At 42.9% G+C, this 25496-nt stretch overlaps 1 protein-coding gene across 3 annotated transcripts in view; it reads left to right on the forward strand.

The window, feature by feature from the left end:
- Positions 1–25496, forward strand: part of LOC311018744 (unconventional myosin-IXAa-like) — a 114002-nt gene that overhangs the window by 22211 nt on the left and 66295 nt on the right. For all 3 annotated transcript variants that reach the window (XM_084017810.1, XM_084017812.1, XM_084017811.1), the window contains exon 2: positions 2613–3582. In XM_084017810.1, the coding sequence (XP_083873936.1) occupies positions 2680–3582 (903 nt within the window). In that variant the 5' untranslated portion in view covers positions 2613–2679. The remainder of the gene's footprint in view (positions 1–2612; positions 3583–25496) is intronic.

Raw genomic sequence — 25496 nt, forward strand, 5'->3', positions numbered from 1 at the left:
GACTCTGTGAAGAGGACCTATAGGCTATACTATACTATAGGGCTCATTCTAAGGTAAGGCAAACAAATCAGTTCTTAGTTTCAGGGGATTATACGCTAATTAAATATTAAATATTTAATTATGAATATTACTGGCCCCTTTTAAATAATAAAAACTACCATTAACACCTGAGAGATGCCTCTGAATTGCCACGACCCGGGGCTGAACCTGTCCACCAATCAAATGACTGGTACGCTTTCAATCTCTCTTCAATTTAAAGCATGAGCTCATTGCTCCAGCACATCAGCTCACAGCCTTATCTCAACATGCTGTCAACACTTCAGATTCAACCATGTCAAAACAAGACATGACAGACGTTTAGCCTCCTCCACTTCACCACCTCTTCTTGTTTGTCTTCTTTCTCATTCTTCTCATTTCATCTCCTCCCTTCCTCACTGTGCCTGACATATCATATTTCATCTCCATCCATCATTATCAAAACTCAGTCGCTGTAAATGCTGAACATACAGATGCTGAGGGTTCTGGCCATTGTTGGGATGTCTTGGTTGACAGGCCTCATAATTGGGGTTTGGGGACAGTGCCTGTGAAGTGGTGGTTCCTATTTTCAAAGGGGGGTATTTTTTTTACTAAAGACCATCGTTGTGTCCGGAATAAAGATTGATTGAAAATAGCTATTCTATTCAGGTAAATTTGTAAAAAAATAAATAAATCTAGTGAATTGAGTTTCTTCTTTAGCCGGTTTATTTTAGACTTAGTGTGAATTGCCAATTTAATTTTGTTTATTTGTTTGTTAAACAATGGAGTGTATACATAATCTCAAATACAGCTGAGCGAATTCTGATCTGCAGTCTGGAAACTTCGTAATGGCACGTATTTACCCATGAAGCTCTGCTTCAGTGTTGGTTTGTTCTTTTGGTTCTTATTTGCATATGCACCAGAAATACTCAAAGGGACTCCACCAGACGGCATAAAAGGACTATGAATACGGACTGTATTTACATTTCTGCATAACTGGCATGGAACTCTTGACCTGTTCCCCGTTTGAACAGCTCATTAGAGTGTCTCGACGAGTGACTGCACCAGTCGCGGCGGGACTTTGTTTTGAATCGTGTGCACTCTGTCATCTCTGCCTCAGTCTTTCATCGCTCACAGTTCACCTCCTTGCTTCTTACAGACGCCCAGCTGGTTATTTCCTCTCTGTCTGTCTGGTGGTGGTGGGCTGCTGCAGACTGCTGTAGGTGGTCAGGAACACTCCAGACAGCAAGGGGGAGAGGAGGGTCTGTCTGGGGCACTCAAAGGACGACTGGGTGGCTCATCGTCTCCTTTCTCCCTCTTTCTTTATCTGTCGAGTGCATGCACTTAGCTGACAGATCCACTAAAGACAATTAAGTCATCAAGCAAAGAGGAGAAAGAGTTTTTAAAATGAGCGCAGGATTCAATTAGAGAGTCTAGAAGTTATACATGTTTTAATCAAAATAATAACATCAGTTCAGTGGAAATTGCGGGAAATGGCTGTACATACAGAACTTGAATGGAGAATTGAATTAAAAGAGAAGGGGAAACCATTTGGAAATGTAAAACAAGAGACGCGTGTCTTTGTGATGAAAGTGATTATACTTATATAAACTACTCTAATAAAAATATGTTTAGAAAGCTTAATGCTGCAAATAATTACGTATATTGAATTTTGGTCTAGTTTGGCAATATTTTGTAATTTGCCATTTAAAGTAAAAGCATTTTTTGGCATCAGCTGATTCATGTCAATTAGCAATTTAAACATGCAGTATAAGATTTGTTATACACAATATCAGTATTGTGTAGTAGTGTAGTAATTTACAGTATTGTGTGTGTGTGTGTGTGTGTGTGTGTGTGTGTGTGTGTGTGTGTGTGTGTGTGTGTGTGTGTGTGTGTGTGTGTGTGTGTGTGTGTGTGTGTGTGTGTGTGTGTGTGTGTGTGTGTGTGTGTGTGTGTGTGTCAGAGAGAGAGAGAGAGTGTCGGAGTGAAGTGCTGTGTTCACTATCAACAGGGAAGTGGTGAATTAAACCATTGTGCTCTCATTACAGCCACTTTTGTGTGGAAGGTGGCAGCTGTTAATCTTGGCACACGGCTAGAGCCCTTGGATTATCACATGAGCACACACACACACACACACACACACACACACACACACACACACACACACACACACACACACACACACACACACACACACACACACACACACACACACACACAGAGGAACAGGGTATGTGGCTCTGATAAGCCGGCCAGTAGCCTTTACATTCATGAAGCAGCTACTGTTCCTCATTGTTTTGAATAGCTATCAGTTGTCTCCCTCTATGACTCGGTCTCATGCTCCTCTTTTGTGGCATCTGTGATAGTAGTTCCCTTTACGATCCAAAACAGAAAGCCTATTGAGTGGCCCTACCCGGTCATGGGACAGATGAAATCGCCATGACTCCACTGACCCTGTCGTGACTCAATGTACTGGAAATGCCTGAGGACACGAAGTGACGGCTGAAACCATTCCTCATTTCTCCTTTGAACCCTTGTTGTTGTGTTGCTTTTTTCTGCCATGTTTCAACCAACTCTCTGTCTCTGTCCTCCTCCAGTTGGGATGTCCTGAGTCAGTCCTCCGGGCCCAGAGAGCAGTGTGCTGATGGGACCTGCTACGCCACCATGAGCTTACAAGATGGCAGCTGCAGCTATGCCAGCAGCGCCAACATGGCCACCGCGAGTGGAAGCATGCGGCGACGCCTGGAGGACCAGGAGTTTGCCCTGCGCGTCTACCCGGGAGCCCTGGCTGAGGGTACTATCTATTGCCCCGTCAGCGCCCGCAAGAACACCATCGCTGCGGAAGCCATTGAGTGCCTCATCGAACGGTTGTGTCTGGATCGTACCAAATGCTACGTATTGGCCGAGGTGAAGGAGTTCGGTGGGGAGGAATGGATCCTGAACCCCAGCGACTGCCCTGTCCAGCGGATGATGCTGTGGCCGAGGAGCGCCCTGGAGAACCGCGGCGGCCTAGGCAGTGGTGACGACTACCGCTTCCTCCTGCGGGAGAAGAACCTGGATGGATCTATTCATTATGGCGGCAGCTTACAGATGTGGCTGCGGGTGACTGATGAGCGTCGGCGCATGGTGGAACGGGGTTTCCTCCCCCAACCTGCAGGGAGCGACCCTCCATCCGACCTCTGTGCTCTACCGGAACTAACAGAGCGTGCCATTTTGGAAAGCCTCCGTGCACGTTTCCGCCAGGAGAAGATCTACACTTACATTGGGAGTATTCTTATTGTGACTAACCCCTTTCAGTTCCTGCCAATCTACAATCCTAAATATGTCAAATTGTACGACAACCACAGACTGGGGAAGCTGGAGCCCCACATTTATGCTGTGGCGGATGTGGCGTATCATGCCATGCTTCAGCGACGGAAGAACCAGTGCATAGTCATTTCGGGTGAGAGCGGCTCTGGGAAGACCCAGAGCACCAACTTCCTCATTCATCACCTGACTGCTCTCAGCCAGAAGGGGTTTGCCAGCGGGGTGGAGCAGATCATCCTTGGAGCAGGGCCTGTGTTGGAGGTAAGGAACCCACATGAAAACAATGCAGTGTTGAACAAATGTAAGGGAGGATATGGTTCTGCTTATGTTGTTGTGTTGGTCGCTCAGCATGATAACTCATCATCTTAACAATATCATTTCATGAAATCTGGTTGTGATAAAGAAACGGACGAATAGATGCATTTCCACCTTTTTAGACGACATGAGGAATATCTCAGAAACCAATACAGATTGACACTTGCTTTTCAATCTATTGTATTTATTGTAGTGCTTTGAGTGCATTGAACCTGACTGTCTGGTATGACTGTAAGACCACGTCAGCTGAACAGACACTTTCACAGAAACCCACAAACCTTTATGAAAGCAGGAAGATTCGCTACGGTTTTGAGAGGAACTGGTGTCTAAATGTAGTCCCTGGTCCATAGTTCTTGCCCCCAAAAAAGGAAAGTAGGAATGTGTAAAGATTACTTGTATGGTCCTGAGACTAGTTCCTGTAACCATTTGGTGGCTGTTTTATTGTAGTATTCTACTGATTATTCCATCAATGAATAGTAATGGGATACAACATACTTTCTCCTTGAAGAGTGAGTAAATATACAAAATAGAAAGGAAGACATTTCTCTTAAAACAACTTATTGGCTTCCTTTTTAGAGAAAAAAACTGCATTTTATTGCCATTAAAATGAATATCATAATATTATCAGTCAAAATTGAATCGCCGAAGTGCCATATTACATTATCAGTTTTGAAGAAATAATTTTCAGAAATGCAAAAACAAACAAATAAGTGAGTGATGAATGATGCCAAGACAGGAACACAGATGAATAAGACTCAGCTTCAAGATGTGTTAAATGTCCTACTTACTATAGCAGGTTACTGAAGATAAGCTGAATGTGATTCATATGTTGTGAATTAGACATCCCGGGTTGTGGAAAGGAAATTGCAAAAGCCTAATGAAATCTGAAGAGAAGGCATCAGATTATTTCTCCGCCGTTGGAATGTCAGCTCATGAGACGAGGCATGAAAATGGATTAAAGAAATTTCCTTCTGAAACTCCTCCACTTGCAGGGATACATACATTTCAGCCCCTGCTTTACCACATAGGACTCATATATATATTATTTGACCCAGAAACTGGGTGTCAAATCTCTGCATTGATGGGGGGGGACCCAAATGGAATGTCGGCTAATCCGCCCCGGGATTATAAATCAATAATGGATTATGGATTATGGAATTTCATTGGGAATTTCATGTTTTCAGAAGGTCCATTCAAGGGCAACATGTTCTTTTCAGCCTTATAAATATGATTCTGTGAGCTCCCACTCGTGTGTTGTTTTCTGGCAGCCATTTTTCTTCTGCATCACACAGCTTCCTGTCAGGACGTATGGGGATGTCATGTCAACAAGCAGCTGTGTGTGTTGATACCATGTGTGTCCCGTGTGGAGGTCTGTACGGTAAAACGAGGCTGTTGTACTGTCAGTTGGATATAGGCTTTTGTCATCTGGAATCACCTTTTAGACCCCCAGTTCTCACGGCTTCCGGGGAAGAACTGCAGCTGCTTTTTGTTTACACTTTTCTTAAGTAAAGAATGAATGGTCCTTGGCGCCCTTGAAAACAACATTTTCTCCAAATTTCCTCCTAATTTTGAGGCCGACAGTGTGCAAGTAACTTTGGCTTCATACTATAATGCCATACATCCTAGGAATCTTAAAATAACAAACAAAGGATGTGTTACATGTATTGGAAATGACTGGTATTTTGGTGGCTTGTTTCACCACATAGCTGTGGTGAAAGCTGACAGTCACATGGAGGCAGTTTTACTGTGCTGGCGACAGCCCTGGGAGATCTGAGAGGCATGTTCTGATAGTGACACAGATATAGCAACATGGTTTGTGTGCTGTGTAGGGAGCCTGACTGTGTCCCGTGTAATAACTTCTCCATGAGTCGCCTGCCTGGGTGAGGTTTGAAAAACAAGGTGAGATGTCGCAGAGACAAAGCAAAGGGACTTATGAGGGCAAGTTTCTGGTTCCAGTGTGTAGTGTTTGTTTGCTGACTTATTTTGTTCTTGTTCATCTTGCTAGATGAAACTACAACGGCGTATTAGATCCACCATAGAAAAACATGGAGCCTGGAGAGGTGGGCACTATTCAGAGAAAAATACGCCTCATTAAGGTGGGAAGCTAGCTAGCATAGATGCCGCTGTTTAGCTTCATTATAAAGTAGCAAATTTGCTACTTTCTAAACTCGCAAATTTGCGTCTTTTTTTCTCTGACTATTGCCCACCTCTCTTGGCTTTGTTTTTATTTATTTATTTTTGCCAACAGGGGCCTTTATACGTGACATGGCGTCGTATGAAACTGTTTGGTATCAGAAAAAAAATTGTCAGTCACAAAAGTTGTGAATTTTTGAGATCCACAATTTGCAGCAGCTTACGTGCCAGTTTGAGAGGAGGTTTGCACAATATTAGTAGGAATTATTTCACATGATATGCAGAAGATGTTTATCCTTACGATGGAAAGACCGCTAAAGATATGCAATTTTTTCCGAAAGTAAATTTGATGGATTTTTATGAACATGAATCAGGAGGAACACTTGCTGGCATTCTTGTGAAGGCAACATCTAAATTGTCCGATTTAGAATTTGGTGGTCAAAGGTCATTGTCACTGTGACCTCACAATCCATGTTCTTGGCCATAACTAAAGATGTCTTACGTTAATTGTGATCATTTTGCATACATGTCTAATACAATATAAGGTGATGACATTTTGGACAGATGTGGATGTAAACTGTAACCTGGTTGGCAGAGGCAAGGTGGTAATTGTAGTTTGCCATGTTATTTTGACAAAGCTGCTTTTATAAATAGGATAATGTGATAATAATATAAATATGTGAGCACATATGCCAAAGTGAAGACATCACACTGTATGACTCTGACCATCCAGCTGCTCACACACTATAAACAACACATAACATCAACCATTCCCTTGAGTGCTAGCTTTTCCAACACTCCCTGGCAGCTGAGCATGACGTCCACACTGCACTGTTTGCATCCAATGAACAACAAAGATGGATGTGGAGACATTATGGTCTGCTGCCTGTGAATGCCCCGGGCCCTGACATGTTTCTTTGAAAAGCATCTCTCTGGGGTAAAAAAGTGTACAGCCAGCCAAGAAACAAGGCTGCTGAGTTGAGCCAGCCAAATTCTTTGGTTTCTACAAGTTGTAGTGCCAATTACAGAACCATTTGCCTCGGTCAGATGCTACCACTGCTGCACTGAAGCTTTGTGAGAGTTTGAATGTGAGTCAGGCTGCAAGTTGAGGTCAGCAAGCTTTATTGGATGGATTTCAAATGCATGTCAGCCATTAAGAAGTATTAATTCTGACCAATTTGTTGGTTCCCTGATGTTGTTCCTGATGCTCTCTACATATGGGCCCCTCCATTCACTTCCATCAGCCCTCTCAATGCCCGTCATTTGGTCTGTTTGTTGTCCATTTGCAGGTATCTTAATCCAGATACAAAATCAGATAAAAAAAGTAACACTTCTCTGTAGAATGCAATTCATTTCAAATTATTTTTAACTACCTCTAAATTAACTCTCAGTCGGTAGTAAAGCAAACACGTCGACCTCCGACATGTCAAAGGAGCTGCATTACTTGGATTAGTAGCGGTGACACAACCCTTTACATTACTGTAAGACTGTTCCTATATAGTACAACTTATGATCACCGAGATTAAAATGGAGGTTTCATAAATATTTTACAGCTGAAATTAGTAGTCGATTAGGCCAGGGCATTTCTGCAGACAGACATATTTATTTTAAAATAGTATTGTGACACTGTGGCATGGAGTGTAGCCACCACGGATTCTAACAGCTCAGTAGAAACAGGGGCAGAGTTAATTTGCCAGTTCTCAAACACTTTGTTTACACACTAATTTTAATCTCAGCTCTTCCCACTGTGTCTGACACCCAGATCACCTGCAGCTGCGTCAAACTGACGCTGCTCTCGTGAGCCGCCTCTCACACACCTCTCTTTCCTGGAGCCAGATGTTGCACCACCTATAATGCAATAATGCTATAATGCAATTTTGATCAAATTTCCATTTTGTGATAATGGCATAAAGTGTGGCAAAACCAAGAATGTAGATACTTGGAACACGTTAGATGAAGACGAGGATAGTTTGTGTTGACAAGCAAACTACTCCCGGCTTTGACAGTAATTGTGTAGTGCTGTCAAGAAAGAAAAAGGCAGGAGATGCTGTGGTTGAGATAATTTGTGTAACTGCCTGTAGACGTCTTCTTTTAGGATTCATGTAAGGAGCTTACTGCCAACTGCATGGATTAATGGAGGGGGGGCAGCAGGCAAGTGATAGATTAGGTTTTAAACCTTTTATAAGTATTTTAAATTAATTATATTGTGCTTCCCACATTTGGCTGACAACATTTAAATGTCATAAGCAGAAATTCAAATGCACCAATGGGTGTGCTTTCAGGCAAAATCCAAAGGGGGACATTTTCCTCAGTTCCCAGTTTGAATCACTGGGAAATCACTGGGATCCAAAAACACACATGCAACCATAGCTGCCGCCAAAACGAACGAAATGGAGATCTTCGATATTGTAATTATAACATAGAACTATGATGCATATTACCACAGCATGATTTTGTATGATTATTTATTAATCTGCCGATACATTTCCTGATTCATTGTTTGGTTTCTCGTGAAAGGTCACGTCTTGAAGTTGCTTTTTGGTGTGTGGAACAAAATTCAACGATATTCATTTGATCTTATAAGACAAAGAAAAGCAGCAAATCCTCACAAAATAGAAGCCGTTTCATGTGTTTTCCTTGAGAATTACTTGAACTATTATCAATAATTGTTACTGACAAGTTTGCTGTCCATTACTTGTTTCAGCTCTGCTTACTGTATTAATATCCTCATATTGATTTTAGCCGTAATACCTACCCCTACTTGTATTACATTTTGCCTTCTCGAGCATTTTCCCTGCTGCATACAAATACACACACACACACACACACACACACACACATTTACTTGCACACAACCTGCCATCTTATGAGAGTAACTTGTCTCGATTGACCTTCACCACACTCTTCTTTCAAGGACGTGTGTGTGTGTGTGTGTGTGTGTCTCCTTCATCCTTTTAACCCTTTCAGCAGTGAGCTTAGTCATTGTGACTGAGCACATAGAGCTTTATTGTCTTGATCGACGACCCTCAGCTCCTGATGGCCACGTCAGCGGCTGCAGGGATCAGTCTTGTGACCTTTTGGCTACAGTGCAGCCTTTGTTGCTACTAGACCACTGTGTGTGATGAAGTACAGCAGAGGACCATGGCGCACAATGGCGATCGACATTATATCACGCCAGCGGTGTGATCTAAGAGTGCTCTATATGCTCCGATTGCCAGCAGGAATAATTTCGTGTCATGAAAAGGCCTTTTAATAATGCAGTACAGATGGCCGGTAACTGCAGTCGTGTGTAATGTGATCTGCGTTCAGAGGCAGGCGACAGTGGAGATATGACTGTAGAGCAGGATAGTGCCGACGGGAAGACAGCTGGTGGGCTGATGGGAAGGACTTGGCTTCTGTGGCTGTTTGTGTCTGGAAGTCTGGTGGCCATTGTACAGTCAGGTGATATCAGATGCTCTTTTTTGAAGCCTCAACACTGCACACTATTGAGTTTCAGACTACTAAATATATACATGAGGTGACTTTTGACTAGCTTTTGATGATCCAAGATCAGACTTATATGAAATGTGCTATATGAGTGCTGCTGGGATAATGTAGGTTTTGTATGCCAACGCAGAAGTTAGCATCGCACTGATTGCCTCGATATAAAGCCCAATGGGATGTTACCATTTGATTCAATCCTTAGGTCTTAGGTGGGAGAGCCCCACGGGAGGAAAAGTCATCCGTTTTTAAAGATTTACATCTTCAGTTGTAACAATTGAGCAAGCATTGATGGACAGATTGACATGTGTTTGGTCTTTTCATGAGATATCTTGACAGTAACAAAAAATACAGGAGATCACCAGCCTTGTTGATAAACATTGTATGTATGAATTTGCTTTTCCTGCCTGTCTTTCAGTGATATGTATTCCTTAAAATGCCTTGGTTGGGAAGCCACCATCGCTCATCAAGTCAAACATTTTACCAGTCAATGCAGAATGTTTGCAGACAGAGGAAGAAAAGACACATTTAATTCATTCTTGTTTCTGCTGGACAGACTTCCGTACAGACACATAAATCTGAAAGAAAAAAAAAAGTTGATCCAGAATCCGGATGCTCTGTATTGGAAACAGCCATTATTCACATCCAACGTTTTGCTAGACACAGTCAATGATTAAGGGTCTCATCTAATTCAAGGTCCACAGCTGTTGACGTGTTGGCTGCAGTTGACTGAACAAGTTAACTCAGTGGACTGGCATTGTTTTGCTGACTTGCCTTGAGTAAATGCTGGAAATATCATGAATGCCAAATGACCCTGGAAACAATACAAATGATCATTATTGTTCATTTGAACAGTAAAGGCAGCTCTTTCCTGCTGTTTGACTCTAGGTCAACAGGGCTCTTGCTAGGACTGTCGCAATAAGCAATAAATCAATTAATCGCATGATAACTTTTAATGAGCTGGGTAACTTTTCCAGCCGTGATAATTTACATTTTTTCTTGCGTCTCTCCACCAGAGTTTTCACTCCGGTGCATCACTGTCTAGCCCTCGTCAAGCGCACAGTCTCTGTGTGGGGAGACGGACCCCTAGCCTGTAGCATCGGAGCCCCGCTAGTAGCAAACACGCTAGTTGAGATTTGGAGTTTTAAAAAGATGGAACTGGTTTCAAAGCCAAACGCGACAGCTACCGTATATTTAAAAAAAAAAAACGCATTTACCTGCTATTGTTGTGGTGTATGTGTTTTTGTTTACGATTGCTATGGCAACGGTTGCCCTGGACCCTGGACCAGGAGCAGGAGAAGGAAGTCCGTGAAGAACAGGTCACTGCCAACCAGGGGTCACCAGCAGACAACACAGACAACACAGACAACAAGGTCGAGAGAGACAAGCTCCTCAGCAAGAAGTTTAAAAAAAAAAAAAAAAAAAAACACATTTAGCTGCTATTGTTTTGGTGTATGTGTTTTTTTGTTTACGGTTGCCATGGTAACGGTTGGCATGGTAACCATTACCATGGCAACGGTTACCATGGCAACCGTTTTCCATGGTTGGAAATAATTGTTTCAAAATGTGTTTTAAAATGTGTTATTGTGACAGGCCTAGCTCTTGCATGACAACTGTACATCCGTACCTCAAATCCCGAATACCGATTGAAGCTTTGAGCCTGACCCCAGCTGTGTACTGTTGTGTATGAGGGCAGACAGACTGAGGGCCCCTGCGGGTCTCTGGGGGCTGGATTACAGCCTGTCTTTGTTCTGATGGTGTGTCCAGCAGACCTACCTGCCTGCCTGCTGCATTAGTAGCCGAGCAGACCCCCACATTCACCAGATGGTTCCCATCCAGATGTCGCCCCCCGTGCCTGCTCTTTACCAGGCCCTCAGGGACAAGACCTGTCTCCTGTGTCTGATAGATGGCTCCAGGTAGTGCTTTGGCCCTCTAGTTTTAAAAGTTGGTGTTCAAAGGCCTGTGTATCGTTAAGTGTGTAAGGGCTTGAGAAGCTGCCCAGAACCACAGACCCTGAGACTGGAGACAGCTACTCACTTTTAAGCTTTAAATCCCATGTAGCCTGTGCATGTTGTACTGTAACAGCACAGCGGCTGCTGTGGGTGAACCCACTGAACCCCGCAGACCAACGGAAAACCGTAATGCCCGTGACGAGGCTGGCAGGTTGGCACAGCACCTCCACTTGAGGCATGTGTGTATTGTGGTGACCCTGCTTGTTATTGCCACTTGAATGAGTGCCACACTGCTCTGTGGATGTCTATTACGATGTGTGTCTGGTGCAGGGAGAGGCGCCTGTCACAACATGTTAGCAGTCAACTCTCCTAGCCGCAGAGGAACAGGAGACGTTCACCAACGACTTGAGTGTGTCCTTGGTCTTTAAATCACAATGACACGACCAAAAGCTCCCCGCCATCAAGTCTGGTCTCCACTGGTTGTATTGCACAGCACTTCACCCTGTAGTTCTGCGCCTCAGCTGTCATTCATCTTTTGCAGATGCTGAAGTTTTAACATGGCTGTTGGACTGAAGAAGCTCATCCCTTTTTGATTAAGCCAAGTTCAGGTAGAAGTGTGGATTAAAACCTTATTAATGGGTAAAAGTACTACAAAATGACTCTCGCTTTTCATTACATATGGCCTAACATTAGCTGTTGCCTTTACCTCAAAGAGATGTGTGTTGGCTAGCTATTGTGAGTGTGTGTGTTGGCTAATCGCATAGCCCACCTCAGGCCATCTATGTTCCTGTGAGCCCTTCCATCCCTATAATCTGTAGCCTCTGGGCAGCGAGCACTCTTCGATGAGCTCCCAAACATCTGCTCGCTGGATTATCCTCATCTTCTTCTCATTCTGTCTCCCTCTGGAGCATTCTGGCTTTCCTTTTTCAGGAAGCTCAGTACAGTGTGCATTTATCCTGGCAGACAGCTGTGCGTGCTGCACTCCAACAGTATGTGGTCATACAGTTGACCTGGACAGAGTTCAGCGTGATATCGGCAGGGACGTTTTCTCCACTCTGCAGCCAGGGGGAAATTATTTGTTCAGTCTTACTTCTTAATCTTTTGTTAATGTTATGTCTGATATGCTCACTGTTTCTTTGTAAAGTTAAAATTTTGTAAGTGTAAAATGCTGCTTGTAATGTATTATGCCTCAGCTCTGACAGTGGAGCTAGCAGCCCTATTTGATCCCTTTTTCATGTCACTTTTTCTTCTTTCTTGCTGACTCCACGTGACTCCACCCACCAGATTTAGTGAAAGGCATGTGACAGGAAATTGGTAGTTTGAATGGACCCAATTCAATCTGAGCCTGCTTACGTGGTGTCACAGCAATCAGACACAGATGAGATTACAGACATTAGGGTTAATAGTTTGACACACGGCCATCTGGGATGACGGGATCAATTGAGCAAACTAGAGCCGTTAGTTAGATTTGAACCGCTTGTTAACTCGCTTGTCATCAATCAAATTGAGATCTAATTAAAGGTCATCTTACAAAACAGAAAAGGTTGTCTGTTTGAGTTTTGTTCAGATTTGCATTTTCATACAAAGAGAGTTTTCACTGTTGTTTAAATGTATTTTGTTTAATCTATGTAGTCTGTGGTTATGAGCCATCTTTTGAAGAGTTATTTTAAGTTTCTAAAGAAAACAAATGCAGCTTTTGTTTGTGAGTTTGCTGGGAAAGTTGGCCTAAAATAAATGGCATATTTCAAATTGGTGTGTGTCACATGTGGGAGTTTAAAACCACCATATCCACACTGTAAATGGCATTTTCAAAACACGACTACAAAAACAAGGCATGGAAGCTGTACACAAATAATTTATGTTTCACAGTTTTTATGTTAACTAGTCTTCATTTATTCGTATTGATTATTGGTAAAAAAAAAGTTTGAATTCAAGGAAGACTACTACCATTAAACTTTGTTATAATGAGACTTTCCCCCAAGGAAAGTACTATACACACATACAATGGGATCAATGGATAAATCGCCTGCTGAGCTGAATCGGACATATGATACGACCGATATGACCGAACAACAAAAGAAATCTCTCTTTCCAGAAACGTCGTCCCTGGAGCTCCATAAACATATATAAGAACTATTTCATTGCGTAATGAAACTGCATGATAACTACATCGTTACTTTGCTTTTAGGCGAACTGCGGACTCAGTTAAGTGGTTCAGCTGCTTTGCAAGTTGAGTAATAGTCATGTTATCAGATTGGCAGGAAGTCATCATCAGTGGTCCGTGTGCAGCTCACACTGCTCTGCTTTTTGTCTTTGTTTGTGAGCGTCTTAGTGTGTCATCACAAAGAAAAATAATCACTGTCTTTACAAAACTTTACACAAGAAGCGCCTGAACATCCTCAGGTTCCAACAAGTCTGTGTTGAATTGCGCTTCAGAACAGTAAACAAAGTGCAGCTATGGTCAGTCTAGCTATTGAAAACAAAGCAGGCTGGTGTGGGGAAATGAATGATGGGATGAATGGTGCAGATGTGCCATTGAGAGTGTGGCCTGCTGAGTTTGAGAGTGCGTGGGTGAATGAAAAGGTGGGGAGTGGCTGCTTTGAACTTGTTCCAAGACTAAGTCTAACAGCTGATGCTTGGGTTTACCATTTTATTGTACACACACCTGTTTGTCTGTGTTATGCTCTGCCATTGTTGTATTTGTCGTCTCTACATGAATGAATCAACCCCACCTTCTTCTCTACGATATCCCACAAATCCCTCTGCCCTTTCCTACGGATGACGCAACAGAAGCTACTGTGGCTATTCTGCAAAATGAGATATACATGTAGTATCAATTTCAAAGTCACAGAATAAGAATAATAACATATAATATATAACAATAGTGGCCATGCAAGTGTGAGATTGTTAATGCAGAAGTGTTTTCATTAATAAGGTTTTAGAGAAGATGCATGTGTTTAGGAAGTAGTGAGCGTGTAGATGGAAGAATTCAAGGTAACACAGGGGGAATGATTGATAATCAAATGGCCCTTTTGTGGTTAAAATGTTCCTTTAAAGAAGGAAGCAGCATCGTTCTTATAATGAACATTTGCTGTAATGTGACCTGATTGTTTAGTGAGTGATGTCACGTCTCTGCAATTCCTTGCAAAGCAACATGTTAAGACTGATGGGTAAAGTATGTCTGTGGTGTAGAGTAGCAATATGCTGGTTCTGCTGTATCACTGCAGCGACTCGCTGTGTCTTCAACCCCGATAAAAAAAGCCCTGCAGATAGAAGATGAAAGCGCTCTGTTGCAGCACCCTGCTTCTCTGCCTTCATCTTCTCTCCATCCCACCCACACCACTACGGCAGCGGGGGCACTGGGGGGTGGGGGGGGGGGGAGATAAAAAGGAAGGGGGAGGAAAACAGAGAAAGAAGAGAGTAAAGGAAGAGAGGACGGAGAGGATGGGGAGCAAGAAGAGAGAGGATGAAATCTGTGCTTAAATAATAGAGCGAGAGTCATTTTCAAGCGAGCCAGCTCCCAAGTGCCCCAGTTTCGGGGGTTTAGTGAAATCGAGATGAGGCTGACAATGCCGACAGATTTCACTCTTCTTGAAGGCCGTCTCTGTAGTCCTCAGAAGTAAAGCCGTGTGGCAGAAATGCTTCCTCCAGGGGCAAAGCAAGTCTCCTGCCATATACCCACTCGCCTCTCACTCCCCCAGCAGCTCGTCCAGCTTGTAAAGAAATGGTATGAAGCGGTGTCTGAGTGCCCTTGGAGCTCCGACTTCCTTAAAGATCCTTTTAAGGTGTTTAGTAGTCCAGGTCTGCTGCAGTCTGTGCTGTTTACTGCTTCACTAAACAAGCCCAGCTTCTTCCTAACAAGCCCGGCACTCGAGGGGCAGAGGTCAAGCAAGATGGCAGAGGAGTGTCACCTTCATGCATGTCTGCATGTAAGTCATTGTTTAATATGCAAACAAGCATATTGTTTGTTTTCATGAATGGCCGAGGTGTGACTTGTTTACTCCGGGGTAATTTCTTCAGTTCGGAACCTTCCTAAGCAAAACAGACTATTCAAATGGAGCCTCTGTCATCCCAGATGATTGGTTGAAAGGGGTTTGCATCAGTGGACCTGAGGCGATGGCTAGGGGTGTGGTGGTGGAGGAGGTCAGAGAAGGAGGGAGGAGCCAGGTTGTTTAGGGCCTTGAAGGCTCTATCAACTGAGCTTTCCCGCACACCATCTTTGCAATTTTAACCCGTCTTTATTGACAACATAAATAAAGAGAAATTATGTATCATAGATATCAAGTTGTTTCCATCACTACGTTTCCAGTCTGGTTCCTGACCTGAAAATTGCTGCCAAAATTGACCACAATTCAGTCTCATTATCGCACTTCTATAGTTTTCATGCTAAGGAGGTAGCATTGGAAGAACAAATGATTACGTTACGTTGATTGTAATAGATATAGTGCAACTTTGAACTATGTGAACATTGCAAATGAAAAATGTTGCTTTAGGTATTGGTGTTTTAATGCTCTTGATGCACATATTTCTTATGATAATTAATAATTGTGTTACACTGTACCTCTGATATGCGCTGTGTTGTGTTGAGAGGACAACACACGCCTGTTTAATATGGTCTTCGATATCCATCTTATCATGTTCATGCTTGTTTACTGTGTTGAGATAAACATGGATGCTGCTATCGTGACACGGCAGTTTGCTGACAACAGTTGGGATGATCCTGTGGTGTAGCTGTTGTTTTTATGGTAAACTTTGTGGTTTCACTTACAATGAACAGTGTGAGTTTGTTGTCAGGACCAGGGTGTTTGTTTGTTTGTGTGTTGGTTTTGGGATAACATGCGGTTATTGCTCCAGTGGCCTGTTGTACTCTTCACATTGGCGGCGTACATTTTTGCGGCATCGCTGGCTGCTGGCTGATGTAAAAATAGATCGTGCTGCTTGTCTCGCAGAGCATCATCCAGAACTCTGAAAGTCTTGGGTCAGAGGAGGAGAAACGAAAAGGTTAGATAGAGAGGGGACGTGGAAGACAGTGAAGCTTGGAAGTATGAAGAAGAAAAAGAATGAATGGCTGCTCAGTTTGCAGGGAAACACGCCAGTTGCTTTCAGATAGGCAAAGAGGAAATAGTGCAGTCTCATAGGAAAGCCTAAAGGTGGCTTCACCTCTTTCCAATGTTTCTTCCCCGAACAGGCCGAGATAAGACAGGAGGAAATGCCATGCCCCTTTATTGAATTAGATTGCCAAATCCACTGGTCGTACAGCGCACTAATTCAACTTCCTCTTCCTTCCCCTGGCACTTTGGAAACATAATAGCCCATCCACGAGCACAGAGATGAGACGATAATTCCACAAGCTGGCGTTCTGAGTTATGACCAGATGGGTGACTCTAAGTTATAGCTGGAGTTTTTTTTTTTATTGGCAATGTGAAATATGGTTTGGACATGGAAATGCTCAAACTGCACTTGTTAGCCGCAAATTGTGATAAATCCATTGTGACTTATGTCATATTTGAAAGCTGTATTTTTGGAGAGGCAGTGAGCTCACCTACGGAAAGGTTTGACCCTAATATGGAAACTTAGAACTGCTTTTCCTCGTGTTTCGTCTTGAAGATAATGGAGGGTTCTTTTGGAAGCCAACTGCTCCATCAGTTGATTTGTCAGTCAGTTGAACTGTCTCGTCAGTTGATCTACCATTTTTGGGGACCATGAATGTCTGCACAAAATTTCATGACAATACATTCAAAAGTAGAGGACAATGACTTTGGCAAATTTTCCTGCAGCGCCACCAGTAGGTTGACATTTTTGGTGAAATGTCTCAAAAATGATTAGATGGATGACATTCGGTGCTCATGATGAATTCTAGTGCCAATACTTTGGTTTATGATGAAATTCCTGCAAAACTAATGGCATTCCCATCAGTGTCAGCTGTACTTATTACTACTTACTATATTTCTTGCTAATGGGTAAATCTTAGCATAACACACTCAAATAAGATGGAGACAGGGCACAGACAGACAACTTGAATACCTGAACTTCCATTGTTGTCAAATTGCCGGAATTTTGTTGAAAGCCCTCTAGTGGGATTGTCACTTATATATCATATTATAAGGTTTAAAGCACCACTGTTGCTTAGTGTAGCCTCACAGAGCTGCTAGCATGTCTGTAGATGCAATGCAAATTATTTCGCACAACGCAACTACATATAGTCAATGCAAATTTGCTGCTGGCGGAAAGATGCAACTGACACGGCACGATTGATGTGAGTGAGGCACATTTTTTATTCAGTCGAGTAGAAATATTTTAATCATCATTCACGTGTCATTGTCTGACGTGAAGCCAATCAGACTCGAGAGTCTCCCAGAGGTCTACAACCTCACATTTCATACAGAGACCGAACAAAACTATGGGTATAAACCAGAGACTGTCTATGGTACAAACAACCAGGGCACTGCCATGTTTCTGCCAGGACAACTTTATTTTAGTACAAACACAAACTCCTCACACTACTCACACTCGACATCACAACTGCAAAAACTCTCTAATTCTAAGAACTGTTATGGCATTATTAAGTACTCATATCGGTACTCGGTATCAGCAAGTATCCAAATGTAATTACTTGTACTTGTACTTGGTCTGAAAAAAAGTGGTATCAGGGCATTCCTAATCACAACATGCGAACATAAATGCTACACAAACTATTCACACACACTTACACACTGCAGCATGTAGGAGTCCAGCTCTCCAGGGATTAATACTTAAACACAGCCCGTTGTGGGATTTTCCCACACCACCTCGCAAGATGACTTACATTTGCTGTCAGTCAGCGTTACAGGCTCACAGCCAGCTTAGATCATTCAAAACAAGTGAAGCAGAAATTAGGCTTCTATTTTAGAAACAAGACTTTCTTTTCCTTTGAGGCTAAAACGAGACTTGTTGTGGCCACCTTTATGTCTGTACTGGACTATGGTGATATTGTATACATGCATGCATCCTCACAATGCCAACATATGCTTGATACTGTTTACCATGGAGCACTGATTATTAATTACAAAGCTCTTACCCATTGTTCTTTGTATGCTCGGGTTGGATGGTCGGTTTTGTCCGTCCGCAGTCTCAACCGTTGGCATATTCTTATGCAGAAGGGTGTTCTTGGACTGCTTCCCTCTTAGGTTATTGTCTTTCGCTCCCAGGATGTATTCCTTCTAACTTTCCCTAAACTCTGCAATGAACTAGGAAAAAGTGCATTTAAGTATGCTGCTCCCTCTTATTACGAAACCACCTGAATCTTGTGTGGGCTGAACCTTAAGTGTTGCTGAGCCAGAGTTGTTGCTATCTTCTGGGCTATCTAGCCCTGGGCTAGCTCTGATATACAAATATATGTACATATACATATATACACACACACGCACACACAATGATCTGGAGGCAGTTGTGTAGAGCTCGTTGAGTAATAAACATTTCATCAGGTGGAGTAAAATACAGACCTGTATCTGTGTGTGTCTCTGTAAGTTTCCATCCAGCTGTTCCACAAAAACGAAGTGGAAATGCTAGGAATAAAAAATTGCCTGAGGTGGAAATGTTGGCTTATGTACAGTAAAAGCTGGTAAAAATAGATATTTCAAAAATTCCTTGGTAAAAGAGTACCTGCCTTTGCTTCATTCGCTCCACTCCTCCACTCCACCTGAATGCCACTAAAATAAAGAATAAAAAAGTGGGGAGGTACGTAACCAAACTGGCAGTAATAATATTATTGATAACAATGTATTATTTTCCCGAAGTGTCAAAAAAGAAAAAGAAAATACATCATCATTAAAGGAGTTGATCGAAGCACCTCCACAATTACATTAATGCCATTTTACTTTGCCAACATCTTGGCAATCTGTTTCTCTCTTTCTCTTCCTCCTCCTTCCTCCTTCTTCTCTCCTTGATCCCTTCATTTCTTACTTTCCTTCCTTTTCCTTCCTCCCTCCTCCTTCTTCTACCTCTTTCTCTTTATTGTTTTTAACATTGTTTTCCTCGCCTTCTCTCCTATCCTCCCATCTCATGTCTTCTTTTTATTTCCCTGTCTGTTGACAGTCCTGTGTAGTGGAAGGAGGTTTTTATTGGGTCTCTGTGTTCAGCCCTTCCTGTGACCAATGGGATCCAGATGTGGCCCAGCACTGTAGTCACAGCAGCCATTTATGGAGTGAGAGAGAAAATGTGTTTTGTTTGAGAAAGATGTGTCTTGTTGTCTTCTCAACACATGCACAGATGTGTTTGGCTGCGTGGGACTTACATTTAACAAGTTGGAAGAAGTTGGATGAAGTGGCCTCTGCTCCCCCACAGTGCCCTTGAGCAAGACAGCAGAAAAGGCAATTATGTGTGAGATGTTTGAAAAGTGATTGTTATGTTGAAGTTTCCTTTCCTGAGCAACACTGTGTATCGTGTTTGTGAGTGTGGATCTTTGTCAATGATTATTGGAGTTTCAAAACTTGAGGCTGAGGACATGTTTGGAAAGGACAAAACAAATGTGTTAATGTGGGATGATTTATTTGTGGAATTAATTTTAACGCCTACACGCCATTGGCTCTCTGGATGGGAAGTTCGAGTATAAAAAAACAAAGATGGAACAATCAATAAACAGTGTTTAGCACACACTGCAGTAAGGAGTTTTCGTTTCACTTGAAGCTTAAAGTACCATTTCAGTGCTAAGCATGTTAAACCCTTTTTCATGTTTGGCTCCCAGACCATGGTGGAGAAGCACACGGGGAGATGTTGTCTCCTGGGCCGAAGCCTGCTCGTGCTCTGGGGGCCTCAGAAAACTACTCTGATGCAACCACACCCGATACCACTAAAGCAATGTGACGTTAACCTCTCATCAGTTGAGCCTAATAAGCCGCCCAGCTGCAAGAATAACCCGATGCACAAACATGTTAAATCCATCATTTATCAGCAGCTGCAGAATAAAGGTAAACAGACAGTCTAGTAAGTCTCCACCACATCATTTAGCCGTAAGGTTGTCAGCTGTGTCTGCTAGAATCTGTCAGGTTTTCCACTGATGTATTACAGCCCAATGGAATGTTAGCCAACGTCCGGTTGAGAGAGTGAGAGTCTATGACGGTGAGTATGAAGTCAGCAGTAACATTACAGCAGTGAATGTAGCGGTGCATTGTATGAACCACTTATTTACTGGTGAATAAATGCTACAACAGGCACAAGCTAAGTCCGTGTTTTGGTGTCGGTCAGCTAATAATTAAAGTGAAGGGGTTAGCCCGGAAGTTAACAACAGCTCTGGCTGCTCAGGAACACTTAAAGGACTATACTAGTCTAATTCTGACTTGGATGCCATTTAGTGCATATCTGCAATATTAGCTTCCTAGATCAATCCATTATAACATTATAATTATTAAGTTCCTGAAGTTGGAAGAAAATGCATTTTTTCACATGTTTTTGGGGTCAAATTTCAAAGATACAAATATATAGATCTATATTAATATTTTTCCCTGCTAAATCTGAGGGGGTGACCTGGGGAATTTTTAGATTCCCAAGCCAGACACCCCTCCCCCCCGCTGTGCCTTGAAATCCTGTCCATGAAAATCACAAATGGGATTGGTGACAAGGGACAATCTTGTTGGAGGCCAACACCCACTGGGAACATGTTTGACTTTGTGCTGAGAATGCGGTCACAGCTTTCACCTCCTACAAGGACTGGATGGCTTGTTACAACAGCTCGGGTATCCCATAATCCTGCAGTACCCCCAACAGGACGCTCTAAGGGACACGGTGGTATGCCACGGTGGCTATTGAAGACTTTGTGGACAGTGGAGTCTACCAGAAGCTCCCAGTTCACCCCCACAACACGATTTACCGGATCTGTCCGGCAGCATCCCCCCATCTGATCCAACTCACCACCAGGTGGTCATCAGTTGACACTGGGCCGTAAATCTGAAGATACAACTGCAAAGTTGATCATCGATCTTTGGCTTAGGTTGTTCTGGTACCAAGTACACTTATGAACCTTCATATGCTCGAAAACGCTGTTTGTAGTGGCCAATCCAGGACAAAGAGTACTTGGCTTTCTTTGAGTCCCTAGGTGGTGCCCTGGAAAGGGTGCTGACTGGTTCTCTATAGTTCTGCTGGGGGACTTCAACACTAATGTGGGCAACGATGTAGTTACCTGGAGGGGGGTGATTGGCAGTAACAGCCTACCTGATCTGAACCCGAGTGGTGCTTTGTTACTCACCTTGAAATTGGAATGCTGTAAATCATGCACAGTCATGTGAGGTTGAATGGTTGAACGTTTCTCAGAAAGTCTCATCGATTTTAACAAATGTGCATGCCTGTCTTCCTTCAGCACTGCATTTCTCCCCGGAGTACATTAAATATATTGTTGTACTGGAACTCATGTAGCCTGAAACCGCATATTCAGAATGTGTCTGTTATTCCCATTTTTTACAGATCCACAGCTCGTTGCCCAGTTTTAAACCTTTGTGTGGTCAGGCTGGGCAATAAATACTGAAAATGTACTCAACTGGATCATTGGTGCAGAGCAGGCAGGGTTTTGCATGTCAAGCACCAGTCATTAGGCTGTGACGTTAAGTGTTCACTCTCACCACATGAAAAGACCTCCATCTCAGTGTGTCAACTAATAGCAGAGCACTATTAGCCAATCACTGCACCCACAGGGAGAACCACGATGAAGCTGGTTTTACAGAAAGCTGCAACCAAAGAGAGTGGACTCTGCAGGAGATGAAAATTATGTTACGGATGTGATTCACATTATGCTTAATATGCAGTATATTTAACATCAATGTCAATAATAATTATTATTATTTAGGATCTAGTTTAATTCTCCATTATATGGAAATGTACTTGTGGAAAGACTTTGGAACAGAGACCCCTATTAAAAGCACATTGTAATACATCATAAACTCATATTCAATAAGTACAGCAAAAAGAAAGTTTTGTGAAATGCTTATATTCGCTTTCTTGCAAATACTTGAGGAAGATCTTTAGCAATCTCATTACTGTTGATGGTTAGCTTAACTTGTTACTCTGATACTTAGTTTTTCATACAGATTAAACAAACATATATGCGTGCCCAGATGTTTATCAGTCTTTAGGCCTTTTCACACAAAAGATTCGGCCGTAATCACGGAAAGGAGAGTCAAACATAGAACTTTGCAGTGTCACCCTTCAATGGTATCGCCTTCTACAAAGGTTCTGAGGAACGAGAGGGACAGTCGACATAACACAATAGCTTTGCCGGCCACGTGATGTATTCAATGAGGGTTGGAAATCCGACTTGTGTGCTTGTGTGGATTAAAACAATGAAACTATGAAAGGTGAACTTTTGCTCGTCTCGCCTATTTACACGAGAAGTTGCTATATACATGTTGATACAAACAATGGCGGCCTTGTGTGAGAAACTACCAGCTTTTTATCTTCTCCGGATCAAAGTTCACTGTATGTTCTGGCTCACTGCCTCGCTCCGTTCACAAAGAAACGCTGGCTGGCCTCGTCTCTGATGCGGCTCTGTGATGACCTCCATTGCTGTCTCAGAGACTTAACGTTCTGTCACCCCTTTCCGTCTCGGTACCTTTCACAAAGATGGCGATGCGGAAAAAAGGAGTGGTACTCCGGCATTGAAAAGGCAGTGTAAAAGGGGCTTTTGAAGACAGGTTGATCTCTGTTGTTGGAGAAAGAGGTTGGTGTCCTTAGGCTTCCTTTTTGGGGATTTGAGGAATTTCTAGTGAGCTCTCACTTCTCAGCTAGAAGTCCATAAGGATGGACTGGGCCTCAGTAGCAGATGCTCACAGGCCCACTCAGGAGGTCAACCTTCCAGGATGAGAAGTTTTCAGGAGAAAGAGAAAGAACGACTCACAGTTGCTCTTCTTAGTTGAAAAAGACAGAGTTCAGCTGAGCCAATCACTACCTCTGGGTTCAACTGCAGTTGGGCCAATCAGATTGGAGTGTCAGATTACGGATAAGTCAGATCGTAGAGCAGAGATCAGACCAAAAGGGAAATGGGGGGAGGGGGGCTGCTGCAGACCCCCTGTGGAATGTTGGCAGAGGAAGGTGTTTTTACACCACAGAAGCTCACATCTTGATGTGAGAAGCACAGTTCAATCTTCATCTATGAATTGTTTGGAATAGAAGCAGACCTTGCGTACCAACAGGAGTTTCGTGCTGAGAAGTAGTCCAAAAACCTAGAAATGAGTTTCCATTTTTGCGCTTCCTGTTTCTTTGTCCCAGTGTATTGTTGTTTTCAAATGGGTTTTTGGTTGCCTGATATATAATGTCTGTGGTTAAGCTTAAGAGATTTGAACAATTTACACAGCGTAAGTAAATACCCCACTAAATAGTTTTTCAATTCCACTGATTGCAGCCGCACTTCAAATATCGTAGAAGTGACTTTTAAAGAGGAAATAAGGTAATGTTCTCTTATAAAAGCCTGGAGGAAGGAAGGTTAGTGGGTTAGGTGTTTGTGTTGTGTGTGTGTGTGTTTCTTTATTGATTCATAGATATTAGTGAATGTTTCTTTGAATATATGCATATTTCTGCTAACTTGCAATACATTTCTTTATTTCACCATCACCCAGACTAACTCACCTCCTTGCTACACATGCTGTTGGTTACAAGGAGGCCTCTTCAGTGAGACCTGTCACATTACTGTCCTCCTCCTCCTCCTCCTCCTCCTCCTCCTCCTGTGTCATCATCTCTTGTCACCCCCAGTTCTTTTCCCTGTTTTCTTAGAAGAGAGGGCTAATCCTGTGTCTCTGAAGTTAAGGAAAATAAAGGAACTGAGAAAGAGGGAGTGTTTCCCTGATAATCCAGATGTTCTTGGAGTAGTTGACGGTGGAGTGAAAAGCTGGATGTGTGTGTGTGTGTGTTATTTTTTTTCCGCCAAACTCATAATTGTGCCACAAACAGCAGTTCCACAATTAGCTGCATATTGGCAATAAATATCAAACTGATATTGAATCGGTTTTATATATTGGTGTATCTTTATTTTAGGGTGGGAGTTAACCAATAAGTACATGATTGGCAAAAACAATTAATAACTTCACTGGTTCCGTCGGTTTTACTGGTTTCCCCTGTTTAGTATCATTGTGACCTGGACAAATTAAAACATTAATGGATAGTTGAATTCCTAATGACAATAATTGCCCATGTTTCGTACCTTGTTGAAGGCCATTTTGGCAGTGGTGAAAGAATAAAACGACCTTTCTTCCTCCCTCTTCCTGCAGAGGCCCGAGCGTTACTGTGAAACCTGCAGTAACTGTATGAGTCAACCTCACAGCTTCCTGTGACAGACACGACTGTCCACTTAAAGAGTGAGCGTCCATGTGCACAGTTTAAATACTCAACAGATTACAGAGGCAGCACACTTAAGCTGAATGCAAACACACTGACACACACACGCACACACTCACTCACATTGTTGTTTTTTGCCACATCTTATCACACATCTTATCACATTCACAAGCACCTGCTCTCCTGCAGTGTGTGTTTTTAAGCCTGACCACTCAAACTGGCACCACAACTACTCCAAACCACACACACACACACACGCACACACAGAAGCACACACGCTATTTTCCCTGCATACCATGTGAAGCCGAGCAGCACCTGCTCGCTGCGGAATACGATGTGATGTCATCTAGCTGAGAGCCACTGTGAATGTGGAAGTAGTAACGCCTATAAAAACAGCTTTGGGGCTAAAAACAGACACACAGAAGCTCCTCTTGGTGAACACACAGCATGAAAACATTGTGAAAGAGGCATTTCTGCTGCTCCAGACAGTGTTAAACAGCAAGAAACAGGGAGGGAAAGACGAGACAATTGACATATTTCATGCTCTGTGAGAGATGTCTTTTTCAGTTCACATGATGCTCCCTGATGAGACGGCGAATGGTGTACTGGGGGTGTCCTCAACTGTATTGGTGGCGTCGGCTGCACCGATATATGATGTCACATACTCAATTGGATTTAGGTCAAGAGAACGTGAGGGCCAGTCAATGCCCTCGTTATTAGGAACTGCCTACACACTCTGGCCACATGAGGCCAGGCATGGGAACCCAGGGCCCACTGCCAGTGAACCCATAAAGTCTGACTATCGCTCTGAGGATTTCATCCCGGTAAGAGCAGTCAGGGTACCGTTGGTCATGCTGGATGATATTACAGGCAGAATAACATTCACCACGGCGTCTCCAGACTCTTTCATGACTGTCACATGCTCACTGTGAATGTGCTCTCATCTGTGATGAGAACTTGGCACCAATGGCGGACCTTTTTTTTGTCCTTCCAATGCTGCTG

Source organism: Eutrigla gurnardus (assembly GCF_963514095.1).
Source record: "Eutrigla gurnardus genome assembly, chromosome: 9".
Taxonomy (NCBI): domain Eukaryota; kingdom Metazoa; phylum Chordata; class Actinopteri; order Perciformes; family Triglidae; genus Eutrigla; species Eutrigla gurnardus.